The following is a 14,960-nucleotide window of genomic DNA, read 5'->3' on the forward strand; positions in this document are numbered from 1 at the left end:
AGCCAAATTTCAATGAAGAAAAATATGAACAAAATTTGCTAACAAACGAACGACATAAAAGGGTAAATCAACACGATTGCATATTCGGATTTACAAGTTTACATGTCTGGATTTTTGAACACGATTACCCTCCATAAATGATGGTGGTGATTTGTTGCATCAGACAGAATTTCTAACGTTTCATCATTGGAAAGCTGTAGACTACTTGTGTACTATAAATTTACATTTAATTTTTTGTATGATAACTGGATTTTTTTCTTCTTATACAAAACTCTACACAGAAATATTTACATCTACCAAGTATTATTCCCTCTATTTCTTACGAAAACTTATAGTTAATTAATTCATAGCTCCATAGAAACAGCCAGACTGAAATATACATGCCCCGTTTATCGATTGGTCCAAATCTACAGCGGCTGAAACTGAGAAGATATTGACAGGTCTGAAATTGACACGCCCTGTTTACCGATTGGTCTAAACCTTCAGCGACCTACAAAATATCACGGACTGCACGAAGTAATCATGATGATGTCAGACTCAAAGTTTCACAGGAAACGATTTGGCTGTTTCTTCTAGCTAACGTACCTTATAACTTTTGTACATTAACAGTAAGTAATTTTTACTTATTTTTCATAATCAGTTTATGAATTAGTTAAAAGAGAGATGTTAATATAAACAATAAAATGCTTTCTTTAATGATTCATGCGGGTTATGAAGGTAGTAATAACCCGCAACCCGCTAACGCGATGTCAATAAACTAAATCCTGTGATAAAATCCTGTGATATTTGGATGAAATGGTTTTTCTCTCTTTATCGTTTTGTTTGACAATAAAGTTATTTACTTAACTTTTACTCTTCATATAAAAAGTTTTAGAGAGATCTAAAGAGAGATGTAAATATAAACAATAAATAGTTTTCGGTTATGGTTCATACAGGTTATAAAATTGCCAATTATGGTTCCATAAAACGCGCGTTATGTGTTTTCTGGAAATTTGCTACCATCATACTCGCATGTGGAGTGTTTTGTTAAGGTAATATTTGGCTCATATATTAACAGTTCGTATAACGTGCAAGAAATAGCATTTGTGGTGCCCATTTCTAACTGATAACTTGCATGGCCCAACAAAAATTCAGGCAAATCATAATTTCTTGTAGTTTATGTACTCGATCTTAGTACGTGATGTATATTTAGTACAACATGTGGATCTCCTAAAACATGCATTATATTTTTCATACAGGTGAGCATGTACTGTAGTATATTAAGGCGACAAATATAAGTTGACATTCTTTGTTAACAGACAAGAAGTCATCGAAATATGAACGCGAACGCATAATAAGTTTTTACCTTTTCAACATACTAGTACAACTTTACAACTATATTGTATATATGTAAATATGTTTGTTCTTCTTATGTACCTCTTGTACCATTATATGGTGTTGAGTGAAAATAAACTGAACTGAACTTTGATGATTCATGCGGATTATGAAGGTAGCGATCTTTGCAGGAAAAAATTACATACGTTTAAAGGCCAGGGTCGACCTAGATTTTCTGCTACCTGGTAGACACTGTCGGTGATGCTGATAAGAGTAAACATTGCATGTGGCTCGGTCCGCTTTGTTTATATACTGGGGGAAACCCAATCTATTAAGAGGGGCTGTATAAATTTTCATATAGAGGGATTTTGATCAGTTTTTAATTTTATTTATGTTGTTTTGTAACATATATGTGTGAAGATGATAAAATTTCAATACTGATATATGGCATCCCTAAAACAATAATGGTTTCAAGCATGAAACTTGATCCAAGTAACATTTAGCAGTTCCTCCGCTTACAAAGAATAATCAGAGGTTCTCTAGGGATATTTTTCATTCAACTGATTAAAATCCCAGTAGATTGTCATTACGATGTGAGAAGAAAATATGAACACTAATTAACAGTTGGTTGTTGAGAACTCAAATACAACGTTTATAAAACTTTCATTTGCTTTTACAAGCAAACATATATTCATATACCCCTTATTTACCCCATATTAACCATCCTCTGGTGGGAACTAGGAACCAGAGTGAAATTGGAGGGAAATGGAAGGACATCACAATAAGCAGGGAGAAATGAATATTCCAGCTTTGGAAGTAACTAAATGTCGTGGAAAAACTTTTTTTTAAAGCTTTTGACACACTGAGTTGGGATTTTAATGAAGTTCCTGTTGAGAAAAACAGTAATGGGTTTATTACAAAGTTCTTAGGACAGCGACCAACATTTTGATGACTTTGTGATAAGTCAGGTTCGGGAGACTGAAGATTGAAGAATGTCAGCATTGCTTGTGTTGTTTCGTACATCACATACAAAACTATGGTGGCTAGTGGAATGTGCAGATCGAGTAATGTAGCTCACACCATTGGAAGGACAGAAGCTTGATTTAAATTTCGACACAGGAATTTTTGGGAGATATCAAACATAACTCAGATGTATTAATAAAATAGGAAGTTTTGCATATGAATTAACTCACATTTTTGACAATTTATCTACCAAAGATGGGACATTATGCATCTTTATTGCGGACTCATGAAGATTCTTATGTGGAACTAAAAGCAATGTGATAATTTTTTCGCTAGGTTTTTAATAAATTTCAATAATTTTCACACCAACAGTGTTATTCATGTGATGGATTAATTTTTAATCAATGCCAAGGTAAAAGATTTTTGCCGATACATTTCTCATGCTGTGATGAGTAATCTAAAGAGCACATGGCTACAGCCACTTCCTGTGTAAACAAAACATTGGTAATCTCCGCCTCCAATGTCAATCACTAGTTTAGAATTCAAAATTTTGAGCTGCTTCAGAACTTTATAAGATGAATACTCTTTTAATAATTATTTGTTTGTAAAAATTTCGACGTCAATTGATAGCTGTCTCGGTAGCTACTTCCACACCAAAAATTAGAATTTTTATTCATGAATAATGCTATTAATTTGAAAATATTCCCTCTGAACTGAAAGCTGCAAAGAAAATTGAATTTCCCATTCATTTTGTGATTGGCTGCTATTTATACCTGGGCCCCGGCCTTTAAGTATATGGAAGCAATACGATATGAACACCGAAAATCAAGTACATACCGGAGCAAATAAGATTTGCAAGTTCATGTAATGATAAGGAATAAAAGGCCGGAATAGCACATTTCGAGATATATTCTACATACAGAGAGAGATATATAATACATCATTTATCAGGTCCTGACCGGTGTCGTATAATTTAAGGTCCGCCCCGTTAAATGGTCCGGCCGGTGTAATGAAGAATAATGACCCCCGTAGAATAATGACCGGGGGTCATTTTTCGACGTAGAATAATGACCCCCCGGTCATTATTCTACGCAGAAAAATGACCCCCCGGTATGACAGCCGAGCGTCGAGTTGAACGAGACTATATTGAACTCTGGCGTAGGAATACGTACGACTACAAAAAATATTTAAATTGTTCGTACCATTTAAAATCTGACTATTTTTAAGGTATTTGAAAATAAGTTTCCTTGAAAAACAATGCTTTAGCATAAATTATATCGAATTCATCAATTATTTTCAAGAACTAAGTCTTGTCAGGAGCAATGATTTGTGCTGAGGTCCAAACACTGTTTCACTTTCGGTTTGTCCGAGTGACTGCATAGGAGAGTTGATTAAAAATCAACTCCCAAAAATGAGCACACTCCACATGAAGAAAAGTGACACCTGTAGAATAATTACCCCCTTGTAGATAAAAGTTTTTCAGTATATTGTTTAGTATTTGTGAAATAGTCTTTACACTGTTGTAATTTTTACTGCTGCAGTTTACAGAAAGTAACAGAAATTATAATTCATATTTAAATAAACTCAAAGTGAAAGAAGGGGTATAGCTTAGAAAATAAAAATCCTTCCGTTATTACAAAACATTGGCGTATTGCATCTGGGAATGGTTAACATCATAAAAGGGCATGGCCACCATTTTAGTCAAAAACAATTTCCGATCTTAATATTCCCAATGCTTTAGTAAGGCATTTTTAATAGGCAACTAAATTTTGAGTGTCATTCGTTGAGTTATAAGCAAAATACAGAGCTTGCAATTCTTTGCTATGTAAACAATGCTTTTGAAAAAGATTGTTTACTGGTATATTGAACCTATGTAAACAACAACATGAAATGAGCCTTGTTTACATGACAAAGTATTGTGAGCCCTGTATCTTGTTTATAACTTTACAACTGACTCTCAAATTTCAGTAGAAATGCTTTCCTTAAGCATTGTAAATAATGAAAACAGAAAAATAGAATTTGATCAAAATCGTGACCATGCCCCTTTAACAATTACATTTTCATATATCTACGGTGTTCCGATAGGGCCACTCCGACCTTAGGGTGCAAAGGCGATAGTGCAAAGGCAAAGGAGCAAAAGTGCGAAGATGCGACGACGAAGCGCGAAGATGTGATGCCTAAAGTGCGAAAGTGCGAAGGCGAAGGAGCGATACTCCTTTCGCTCCTTCCCAACTTCGCACTTGCAAGTCGCATTTTCGCACTTTCGCCTTCGCCTTTTTTGATTGCATTCAGCAAGTCTCGGTCGATTACATAGAATTTAATGCAGGCACTGTCTTCGCCAGGGTTTTTCGATTAGTCTAGGCTATCATTGGTACGCATGCGCTAGGCCATCGCGCTTTCTTTGATGTTTATAAATATTTCAATGAGTACATGTGACATATATGTTTACCAGTGCTGGCTATGCCTAATCATCATATACTCCACACAAAATTTAATGTCCACCATAATGTGTACATATGCACTTCCAGACTCCTGTCACTTACCAGCCGTCTGTTTACCGTGGACCAAACACAGTTACATTCTAATTTCATTATGCGACACTCTTTGCTCATTCATGGATCTAGAGGGGGGAGAGGGTGTCCCAGGGAAAATTCAATATTAAAAGCGAGCGAAGCGAGCTCTAAGAACCAGTATGCGCGGGAAAAAGAACGAGCTAAGCCTACAGTTCATCAAACAAAATTTTCTGTCTACGTCCCATAATGCTCTCTAATGTTTTCACCCGTGGTGCTATGCCAAAAATGGCCGACTTTTAACTCGTAATTTACGGTGTCTTAAGGTTTGAAGACACGTTTAGAGTACCGCATATGCTTTGGCGAGACTTAAGGGATTTGTTAGTTGCTTCCATACCTTCGTATTGAGTCGAGATACGTAAACAAAGACGAACAAAGTTATGGATGACGTCACAGTGCTCTCGCGCTATATTTCCCGCGATAAATTTAGAGGTGGATCAAACATCTGTAATGTGTGAACTAGCTATTTCAGTATAGACTGCGATACCTGTCTCATTTACATATGATTTGTTTTTTCTTAATATAGAGATTATTTAAATATATACTAGCAAGAGCCATACTTTACTGTCATATAGATTCAATTTTAAGCTAATTGTGCATGCATGTACAGTAGGCAGGTAAGTATATGAGTATATGAGTAGGGAGGAAATAAACAATTCTAGGATATTTTGAACTAAATAAAAAGGAATAAAGAGAAAAAATAAACAGTTAAAAAATTTATGTAGATATTGAATATAGTCAAACCATTAAAATCAAAAGTGGGAAATTACACACCTACAAACATGAACCGCTCTCTCTCTCTCTCTCTCTCTCTCTCTCTCTCTCTCTCTCTCTCTCTCTCTCTCTCTCTCTCTCTCTCTCTGGTGAGGGGTAGGGGGTTGCGCTGTATGTATCATGACCATTAAAATTAGTACATTTGCCCCAGCATACTTATTATAGAGAAATAAGCTCTCAAAAATTCTTTGACGTTCGTTGATACCTAAATAACACTAGGTTGACAATAATGCAAGGTATGTGTAATTCTTGCTGCGCTCGCCAGAACGGTAGCACCGTAAAACATATTAATTTCACGCAGTAAAAGGGGAGAGGGGTCCCGGACCCTATCCCCCTGAATAATTTAATCTTATAAAAATAAAATTTCCAAAATATGCCTCGGAACCCTTAAACGATAGAGAGCTCCGCAATTATAAAACATAGGTAATCACAGATTACAAAGCTCACCGAGACGAGGCATCACCTTTATGAGGCATCACCTTTATGAGACCACCTTTAACATATTAAATGAAAACCATCCTTTATGATCTTGAATATTTATGCATTCTGTTTTTACACATTATCGTATATCATCTGTTAAAAAATTGTATAATAATCATATGATCATATGTTAATCAATACAATGATATAAAATTAAAAATTGCATCCTATCATACTTACAATATATATCATATAATACCATAAAATACCATACAAAAATTGTGAAATATGATATTTAAACGTAGGATATGACATTGTATTGTGTTATACATTATTGTATTTGATCAAATAATACAATATCATAAAACATTATACAATATAGTATTATATGAAACAATATCATTTTGCAATAATACATCATAACATTGAAACATGTGTTATTACATTGAATAATATATTGTATTGTATGATACTGTATCACATTTGTTAATAATATGATATTGTTTTATATGATACAATATAATTTGATACAACATTGTATCATATCAAATGATACAATATCATGGGATTAAATGAAATATTATATAATACAATTATATTATACAAATATATACAATACTATACAGAACAATATCATGATACAATATCATATCATTAAATATCAAATAAAATGATACAATATTATATCGTATCATATAACGTTTTACAATATAACATATGGTATTATATTGTGTCCTATTAAACAATAGTGTTTCATTTCATACAATATTATATCATAGGAATCATGTTATATCATTTAACAACAACCACATCTATCTATCAAGCAGGTTTGAGTGAGGTAGGAGATTTCTTTAGCAATTCCTAAATAATGGAAATCAGGCTCTGCATCTGAAGCAACCTCTGCGTTTCATTTATAATATAGTTAAATCAACTATGCAAGCTATCATCTATAAAACATGTGACCTGTTCCGAAAAACTAAACCTCATCAAGCATCATAAACCTATGGCTCAGATTCAGCATTTAAACCTGTCAGGTGCATCAGTATCATAAGACGCACCATCCATGCAAGTTTGGTGAAGTTAGGACCAGTAATAGCTAAGATATCATCATCAGAGGGCACCAGCAATTAAAACCTTTACCTCCTCAAGCATCCCCAACCGATGGCTCTGATTCAGCATCCATGCCTGTCAGGTGCATCTGTATCATAAAACTCACCATCCATTCAGGTTAGGTGAAGTTAGCAAGTTTGGTGAAGATAGGACAAGTAATAGCTTAGATACAGGACCTGCACCAAAAACTTTAACCAGCTCCGGACGCCGACACCGGGAGTATAACATAAGCTCGTCTCGGTGAGCTAAAAAGGCGAAAGCGCGAAGATTTGAAGGCGAGAGTGCGAAGTTGCAAAGGCGAAGAAGCGATAGTAGTATCACTTCTTTGCCTTAGCAACTTAGCACTTTCGCCTTAGCATCTTCGCGCTTCGCCGTCGCATCTTTTATATTCTTCATATTGTTCATGAATTATACTTGCATTGAGGATTTCCACTTTTACAAACTTTCTGGGTATGCAAGTGCATCACGCGGAATTAATGATGAAACCAAAATTATGAAAAGTTTACTCCACTGTTAGGCATTATAACCAAGCTGAAGTTAGTAGCTACTGACAGCAGCCATTACGCCAGTAGAGGTTAACGGCCAATAAGGAAAATCGTCAAAGTACTGAGAGTACTTATACAGAAAATACATTTTACTTTATCGTTGGCATACTTTAGTAAGTTTAGCTAATATCAAGATGATTAATGCATCAATAGTTTGTATGAGCATTGGTAACTTTGGATACAATATAGTGATCAAAATCAAGAGGAATGTAAACCTCTTACATGGGCCCTAACCTCTTTTCAACGCTTTTAGAAACAATCTTTTCTTATTGTAATCGATCAGTGTTTATTATCTATTAAGATTAACTATAGTCAGGTACTCTTCACACATTTGCTCGAAAAGAATAAAGTCGATTCATGATCACAAAAACAACATTACAACAAATGTTTAGAATATTGATGTTCATGTATTACGTAGAAGAAAACAAAATTAACGCAAAATGATTTTTTTTAAAATCACTTTCCTCAAGAAATGTAAATAAGAAGAATTCATATTCCTACGTTACCTGTCCCCATTAGTCTTTTTCCATAAAGATATATACATGTATCATTCTAAGATTGACAATTCATTCACCAATGAATATTGCATATATTATTACAACAATTATTCTTTCATGATTATTGTTCGTTAATTATCACACAATATCCTCATTGTGTATGAATCTTTCTGTATTTGCGTCATTTCCCGCCGTATGTCGATGAGAGAAGTGATGTAACTGTTAACAATCATTTTGTGGCAATGTAAGAGTGTTTTGTGTGTGCCTGCTACGGATATGAAAAACTATATACAGCAATTTATTTACAAATTCGGTGTTTATAACTTCAAAATCAGTTGAACAGAGTGAAAAATTAAGTTATTTCAAAGTCATATCTTGGATACGGTGTAACCAATTTCTATTCATGTTTACGGGGGGGGGGGCATTTTTCTATGGGGGTAATTTTTCTTCATGTTTAACATGAAGAAAAATAACCCTTGGGTCTTTTTTCTTCAGAAAAATCCAATTATTCTTCAGCTAGGGGGGTCATTATTTTACGTCGAAAAATGACCCCCGGTCATTATTCTACGGGGGTCATTATTCTTCATTACACCGGACCTTTAATGTTAACATTTAAGGTCCGGCTTTCCCTTATAAGAAAAGGTCCTACCCGTAGTCATTTATTAAAGTTTCTCTAAAATTAATTATTTTCTTTTGCTAATACACTTGTATCTTAAAGATGTCTTTGTTTACAAAATCCAGCCGGCCATTTGCGTATGGTACAAGTATGACGGTATTATTTTAATAAATGACTTTGTGGAATATCAAATATGAATAGCGGGTTAGATTTTGACCAATTGTTTAAGAATCTGAAAAAAAAACCAGGAGTATTTTGTCGATAATTTGCACACACTATGTATAGTCCCTTTGTTTTTAAATCTCTTCCGGTGTATATGTATTAGCAGAGGGTTTCACAACAGGTGAACACGGGTAAAAGAAGCCCTGCAGGCATTCACACCTGTGCTAAATAGAATACACCCCATAGCTGAGAAAGAAAAACAACGTCTCCGCTGTATAGTGTTCTTCGCAACTAAGATTGTCTTTTTAGCTTGTACTTTGTTTATTTTCAGTAGATCAGAAACTTATGATAATATACTAATAATGTATACGTCTCTAGGTAAATTTATCACTAGTTTAAATGATAAAAGGTCGCATATGTGGATTACCGTAAAAGAGGGTATTCGTTGACAATATAGTGTACATACGTAGCTGTGGTAGATATAAGGGTGTGAAAAGACAAATAAATTAATTAGATGATACGTGTACCTATAATTAAAAATCATGTTTTAATTGACTACCGGTAAAGTGTTTAAAAAAGGAATGAAAGGGATAATGTTGTAATAATCAATCTCTCTCTCTCTCTCTCTCTCTCTCTCTCTCTCTCTCTCTCTCTCTCTCTCTCTCTCTCTCTTAATTAATCTCTCTCCTCTTGTAATTAAGCAAGGATTTGGTAACAAGTAAACACTTAATAAGTAAATCTGTTTCCATCGATAAAGTTTACAAATTTTTGATATGTCTAAGTTATGATTTCTCTGAAAGCACATTTATGAAAAATTAAAGGATGAACTGATACTTACAAAAATTGCGTTGAGCAAGAAAATAACAACATGTAAATGCAAGGTGTATAATTTGTAATAAAACTGCTATATTACAAAGCGCTTTAATGCAGATATATTTATTTGTAAACTGCCTAAAAAACCACAATATCCTTGCGGTTTAAAGAAAAATATGTATCTCCATGGAAAAAAATATTGATGTTCTTATCAAAAGGGATAGTGTCTAATATTAGCGGTCTTGCATTGGTATAGATTAATTGAGATCAGTCTCGATGCAGCAATGGTACATGTATCATTGTTAAATAGGAAAATGCATGTATGCATTGACTCTTATATAATGATGATTTTTGTTTCAGTGGGTTGGACCCAATAGTTTACATGTAGTTTATGAAAAGGTCCGCCCCGTTGAAATACTGAATGCAGATAATTAATATTCAAATTGATACTTGTATTGATTTATCCCGATGCTATTTTAGAAAAAATGGTTTGTTTTTTTTTTTGCAAAGCTAGAACTAACCGTTAGGCACACATCCTACTTTTTCTCGCAGCAAACATAATTGTTCCTAAATTTACCATAAAAAGAATGGAATGTTATTAGTGATATTGAGGATTGAAGATTATACCAGCCCCCCCCCCCCCCCTCATGGATTCGGAAATTAGGAATTTCATAATTTGGGAAGAATTTTTTTGGGTAATATGTTCTCTTTTTTTTCGAGTTACAACTCTCCCTCTCTCCCTCTCTCTCTCTCTCTCTCTCTCTCTCTCTCTCTCTCTCTCTCTCTCTGCCCACGGATTAGGATTTACCTGATTTTGGAATTAGGTATTTTTTGTGTCGAAATTTCTGATGATTAGTCTAGCGCCCCCCCCCCCCCCCCTCACCCACTTTTAATTTGCTTCCGACGCCACTGCATGACTGCATGGATGCAGTTAGTTTGTTATAGATTCTTGTTGTGATATTTTTCAGTTGATCTTCTTAATATTGGATCGGACATGAAATTGACTTCAGCGTAGGTTTATTTTTAAAATGTATTCAGAGTAGTGACACATTATCTAATAATAATATTTATATAAATGATTTTCATCGTTAAAATATTTCTATTAAAGGAGCGAGACCGATTACATATACATGTATTGTGTCCTTAGAAAAGACCATAACATTAGAGTAATATCAAGCAATAGAAGTAATATAACATATTTAAATTGATTTTTATCCGACGACCTTTTAAAAATGTGACAAATGCATGGAATCCATTGTAGCAAACGATTGTCCGTTTTGTTGATAGATTTGTCCTCTATGTTTGACAGTTACTGTATCGATTTTCATCTAATGACATTTAGAAATGCTTGTCATGATGTTGACACGATATTTGTGAAAAAAATAATTAAATATAAATTATATATGTGGGAGTACCAGGCAGGCAGAAATCTAGAATAAAATTTTACCGGGATGTAAACATTTGCCCAAAATATTTAATATTTTGCACAGGTGCTTGAGGACAAGACACAGCCCCCCCCCCCCCCCCCCCCACCAATCTAAATCCTCGGTATAGTTGACCTTTTTGATAGAGATTTCTTTGAAGTCATGTACACAACATGTTCTAAAAATTAACTGAAAATAAACGATAAATGTAAAACACTCCCAATGCATTTGAAAAGAGGATCCTTTTTTAATGCAGGTTGGATTTGTTTTAAATAAATCGTTTATTTTCAATTAATATTAAGATATTCGATATAGTACATGTTGTGTACATGACTTAACATAACTTACACATATGCCCTAGTGCAAATAAAAATAGCAATGATAAACCGCTTGCAGGTATCGTTGTAATTGAATTGTAAATAGTATTTGATTTTAAAATGGGTAACGTTTTTAAGCTTGTATCATATTGGAAAGATGCGCAAAAAGGAGACGTGTGAAATGTCAATTGTTTACACAACAACTTCAAACAGTCAAACACCTGAAGGTGTGAACCCCTCACACCTGCAGGGTGGTGTGTGTATATAACACCTGGTTCTAGCCATTGTTTAATTATTGACACCAATCAGTTTCATTTCTTGTTAATATAAGATCGACCAGTAAAATTAAAGTTGAAGTAATTATTGTGATTTATTTGTGTTCACCAAGCTACATGTATATGTATTTCATTTATATTATGTGCTGGATATATAGCAGTCTGACTCACTTCGGGTAGGTACTCCTTAAAAAGAATGACAAAATAATCCCACTTATTTTGTTCCAAAATACTCAATATTGAAAAAAAAAATGAAAAATATACCCCGGACCTTTTATGTTAGGCGGACCTTTTCTTATACGGGTCGGACCCTTTTAGAGCAAAGGCGGACCCTAAATGTTAACATTAATGGTCCGCCCCGGACCATTTTACGGGGCGGACCTTAAATTATAGGACACCGGTCGTCAATATGAACGCCTTCTGTTTCCTCTTTTTGTTCGGACAACTAGCGCTCTCTTCAGGTTTTCGTCTTGCCTTTTTTTTTCTTTATAGGCCTATATTTTCACAAGGTTTCGTTCCATTTTCCACACTCGATAGTTTGTGTCTTGATGAATTGTCATGCATTTGTTACATTTTCAACACATGCGCTTGTTTCGGACATCGTTAGTCTCTTTCTAATATGAATAAGCAGGGGGTGGCGGTGACCTACGTATGAAACAGGTGTCTGTGTGACTTGTAGAACTGTAAGGATGACATGACTAATTTAAACATCCAGCGAATAATTATACGCAAAATTGTTGATAATAAGATATTATGTACTTAGTCTGAAACCTGACAGCGATCCATCCTGAAGTTAACAATTTTCTTTTTTTGTTTCTAGGAGCTATCAACGACATAGAGTGTACCCACAGCCACCATCGTCACCACGCCCGGGGGACGGCCTACTACCCTGCGGACGACCCCATTGAGGGCGGGTTTGTGGACATGCGCGACCACCCTCTTATGACGCTTCAGGTTTTTCTTCAAGTTTTAATACAATGTACTGAATTTAGATTTTAAGAGAATTTGGACGCATATGCGGTAAGGTATTTACTAAAATGCCCAAATTGATGTGGTAGCAGGTTTGGGTGAGGGTGGCGGGGTTGGGGAGGGAGGTGTTAGTACTGCTTGTAACTGTGAGATAAAGTTTGGATTTGATATATTTGAAAATTTTGAATAATAAATTCAGATTCATAGTTTTAGAAATAAAGATGTATTTAAATGAATCGGAATTTCTACGATACTAACGTTTGTTTAATTTCAGGATTACTTGGAAGGACGCGTTGCCCACGTGAGCGTTGCTATGGACAACCATGCTGGGATTCCTTATGGAACTCACGTTTGCATTCCGGAATTAAACAGGAAATACCATAGATTTATTGATTTTGTCGTACGTATGCAATTTTCATCACGTTTGAAAGTTGAAATATGAGTTTATATATAACATTGCCTCGGATAAAATTCATGCTAGTTAGTGGCAAGAAAAGTACTTCAACTCAATCAACTGGCTTGTATAGTTGACTTGACAAGTCTATCGCTAGACTTTTTGATGATACTAACACATGTTTATAAAGTTATACCTTCTCGTGGCAAATAAAAACAATTCTTTGGCTTCAGCTTAAGATCCTCAACGATCTTGGCGTTTTGCTTGATCCCATCATGCATTAATCTGACGATGCAACAATTTTTACTCTTCAAAGCTGTCTAATATTAGCGATTCCGGGTAAATAATGTTGACTTCTATATAGTCAAGGAAAGGCATATTTATTCATGGGAGAAACAATATAAAGGGCTCTAGCTGCTATGAAAATCAGAAACCATCTTTCGGTAGGTTCTAACAAAGTGGTATGCCGTTGAATGTGATTGTTATCATTTAAATTCTTTCTTCAGATCTATATAATTATTCCTCTATGCTATCTTTTTTATGGGGGATTAGTTTAATAATTAGTAATTATCCTTAATCCTAATTCTCATTTCAATTTTACAGGTAGTTGACACTGGACCCGCCTTTTATGGTAAGGGATACAGCAGAATAGACATCTGCGTGCGCAACCGTCAGCTCTCCTTTGACGACACCATCAATGGCCCTCTTACTCTATCCTTTCATTAGATAGTGTCAACATGGTAAAAAAAAAATCATTATATTGAATCAGATTCCAAACATTTTTTGTTAATCGACTTAAGTTTTTTTGAGACGTCCGTCAAAAATTTTCAGTCTCGACGAATCTCGCTGAGATTAATCACGACACCACGATCAACGTTACATAGTAATCAATTAGTCGCCCAGAAACCAACCTTATCTACTGGGTATTTTATTCTCTTTTAGACCAATTCACACTCTACAAAATTGATGTCCCGTGGCCGTCATCTTTGGGAAAACCCCATAGATTTCTCAAAGTAGCCGTTATAAGTCCGTTTCCGTTGTGTATTTTGATTGCTTCAGGATGGGGCAACCAACAGATTGACGAAATAAATTAAATAAAAAGAGATTTCATCTGAGGACGCCCAAATATTTGGCAGCATTAAGAAGGGGAAAGTAGGGTTTTTTCCCCTTTCGACCTTTGGGTTGACCCCGCAAAGGGAAGCAACTTTTGCAAAATGTGGATTGGGCTTTTTCTTAAGAATTTTGAATGTGTTGAGGTGTATGAATAAACGGTGTCTCTTGATAAACTATTTAAACAATGCTACACAAAGCTTTTGCAGGCAGTTAAAATTTATAACAGTTCAGGGAACGGTCTTAAATCTGATAAGGACAATTTATAGGAAAGAAAATGCTAAATGAATGTAAATATTTCTACTGTGTCTATTTTTTTTGCGAAGATGGATAACTCTTGACTTGCAAAGTTGTCATGAGTAAGGATCCTTAAAACTAGAGAGTTTTTTAGACAGAAAAAATTCATTAAGGGTACTTGTGATCAAAATTGTGCGTGTCCTTTCCATTTGGCACAAATATTCCTGTACATGTATCAGGGTAGACAAACCATGAATTGCAATTGATATAAACAATGGCACGTATCAGCAATTTTATTATTCTCATGAGTAAATTAGATATAAGAAAAAAAAGAAGTTTAGCATAATCAAAACAATTAAAAGGGGCCATATACTAGTAAATCAGGAATGATATTTACCTCAATAAAAACAATGCAATCAATTAATTTTGTAATTGATTACAAATCGGAAA

At 34.7% G+C, this 14,960-nt stretch overlaps 1 protein-coding gene across 2 annotated transcripts; it reads left to right on the forward strand.

The window, feature by feature from the left end:
• Positions 1–12,202: 12,202 nt before the first annotated feature.
• LOC128159152 (uncharacterized) lies at positions 12,203–13,909 on the forward strand. 2 transcript variants are annotated; one of them, XM_052822207.1, is made up of 4 exons: positions 12,203–12,261; positions 12,621–12,754; positions 13,044–13,169; positions 13,767–13,909. In XM_052822207.1, the coding sequence occupies exons 1-4, from the start codon at positions 12,210–12,212 to the stop codon at positions 13,887–13,889; spliced, it is 435 nt and encodes a 144-aa protein (XP_052678167.1). In that variant the 5' UTR covers positions 12,203–12,209; the 3' UTR covers positions 13,890–13,909. The 2 variants fall into 2 exon arrangements, 1 of the variants encoding a protein (XP_052678167.1); XR_008240120.1 differs by lacking the exon at positions 12,203–12,261 and adding an exon at positions 12,463–12,483.
• Positions 13,910–14,960: the final 1,051 nt, after the last annotated feature.

The sequence above is a fragment of the Crassostrea angulata genome, chromosome 8 (genome assembly GCF_025612915.1).
Source record: "Crassostrea angulata isolate pt1a10 chromosome 8, ASM2561291v2, whole genome shotgun sequence".
Taxonomy (NCBI): Eukaryota; Metazoa; Mollusca; class Bivalvia; order Ostreida; family Ostreidae; genus Magallana; species Magallana angulata.

Coding starts and splice junctions, on each gene's coding strand:
- LOC128159152 (XM_052822207.1), top strand. CDS start 12,210: ATGAACGCCTTCTGTTTCCTCTTTTTGTTCGGACAACTAGCGCTCTCT. Junction 12,262..12,620: donor ACAACTAGCGCTCTCTTCAG/GTTTTCGTCTTG, acceptor TTTTGTTTCTAG/GAGCTATCAACGACATAGAG. Junction 12,755..13,043: donor ACCCTCTTATGACGCTTCAG/GTTTTTCTTCAA, acceptor GTTTAATTTCAG/GATTACTTGGAAGGACGCGT.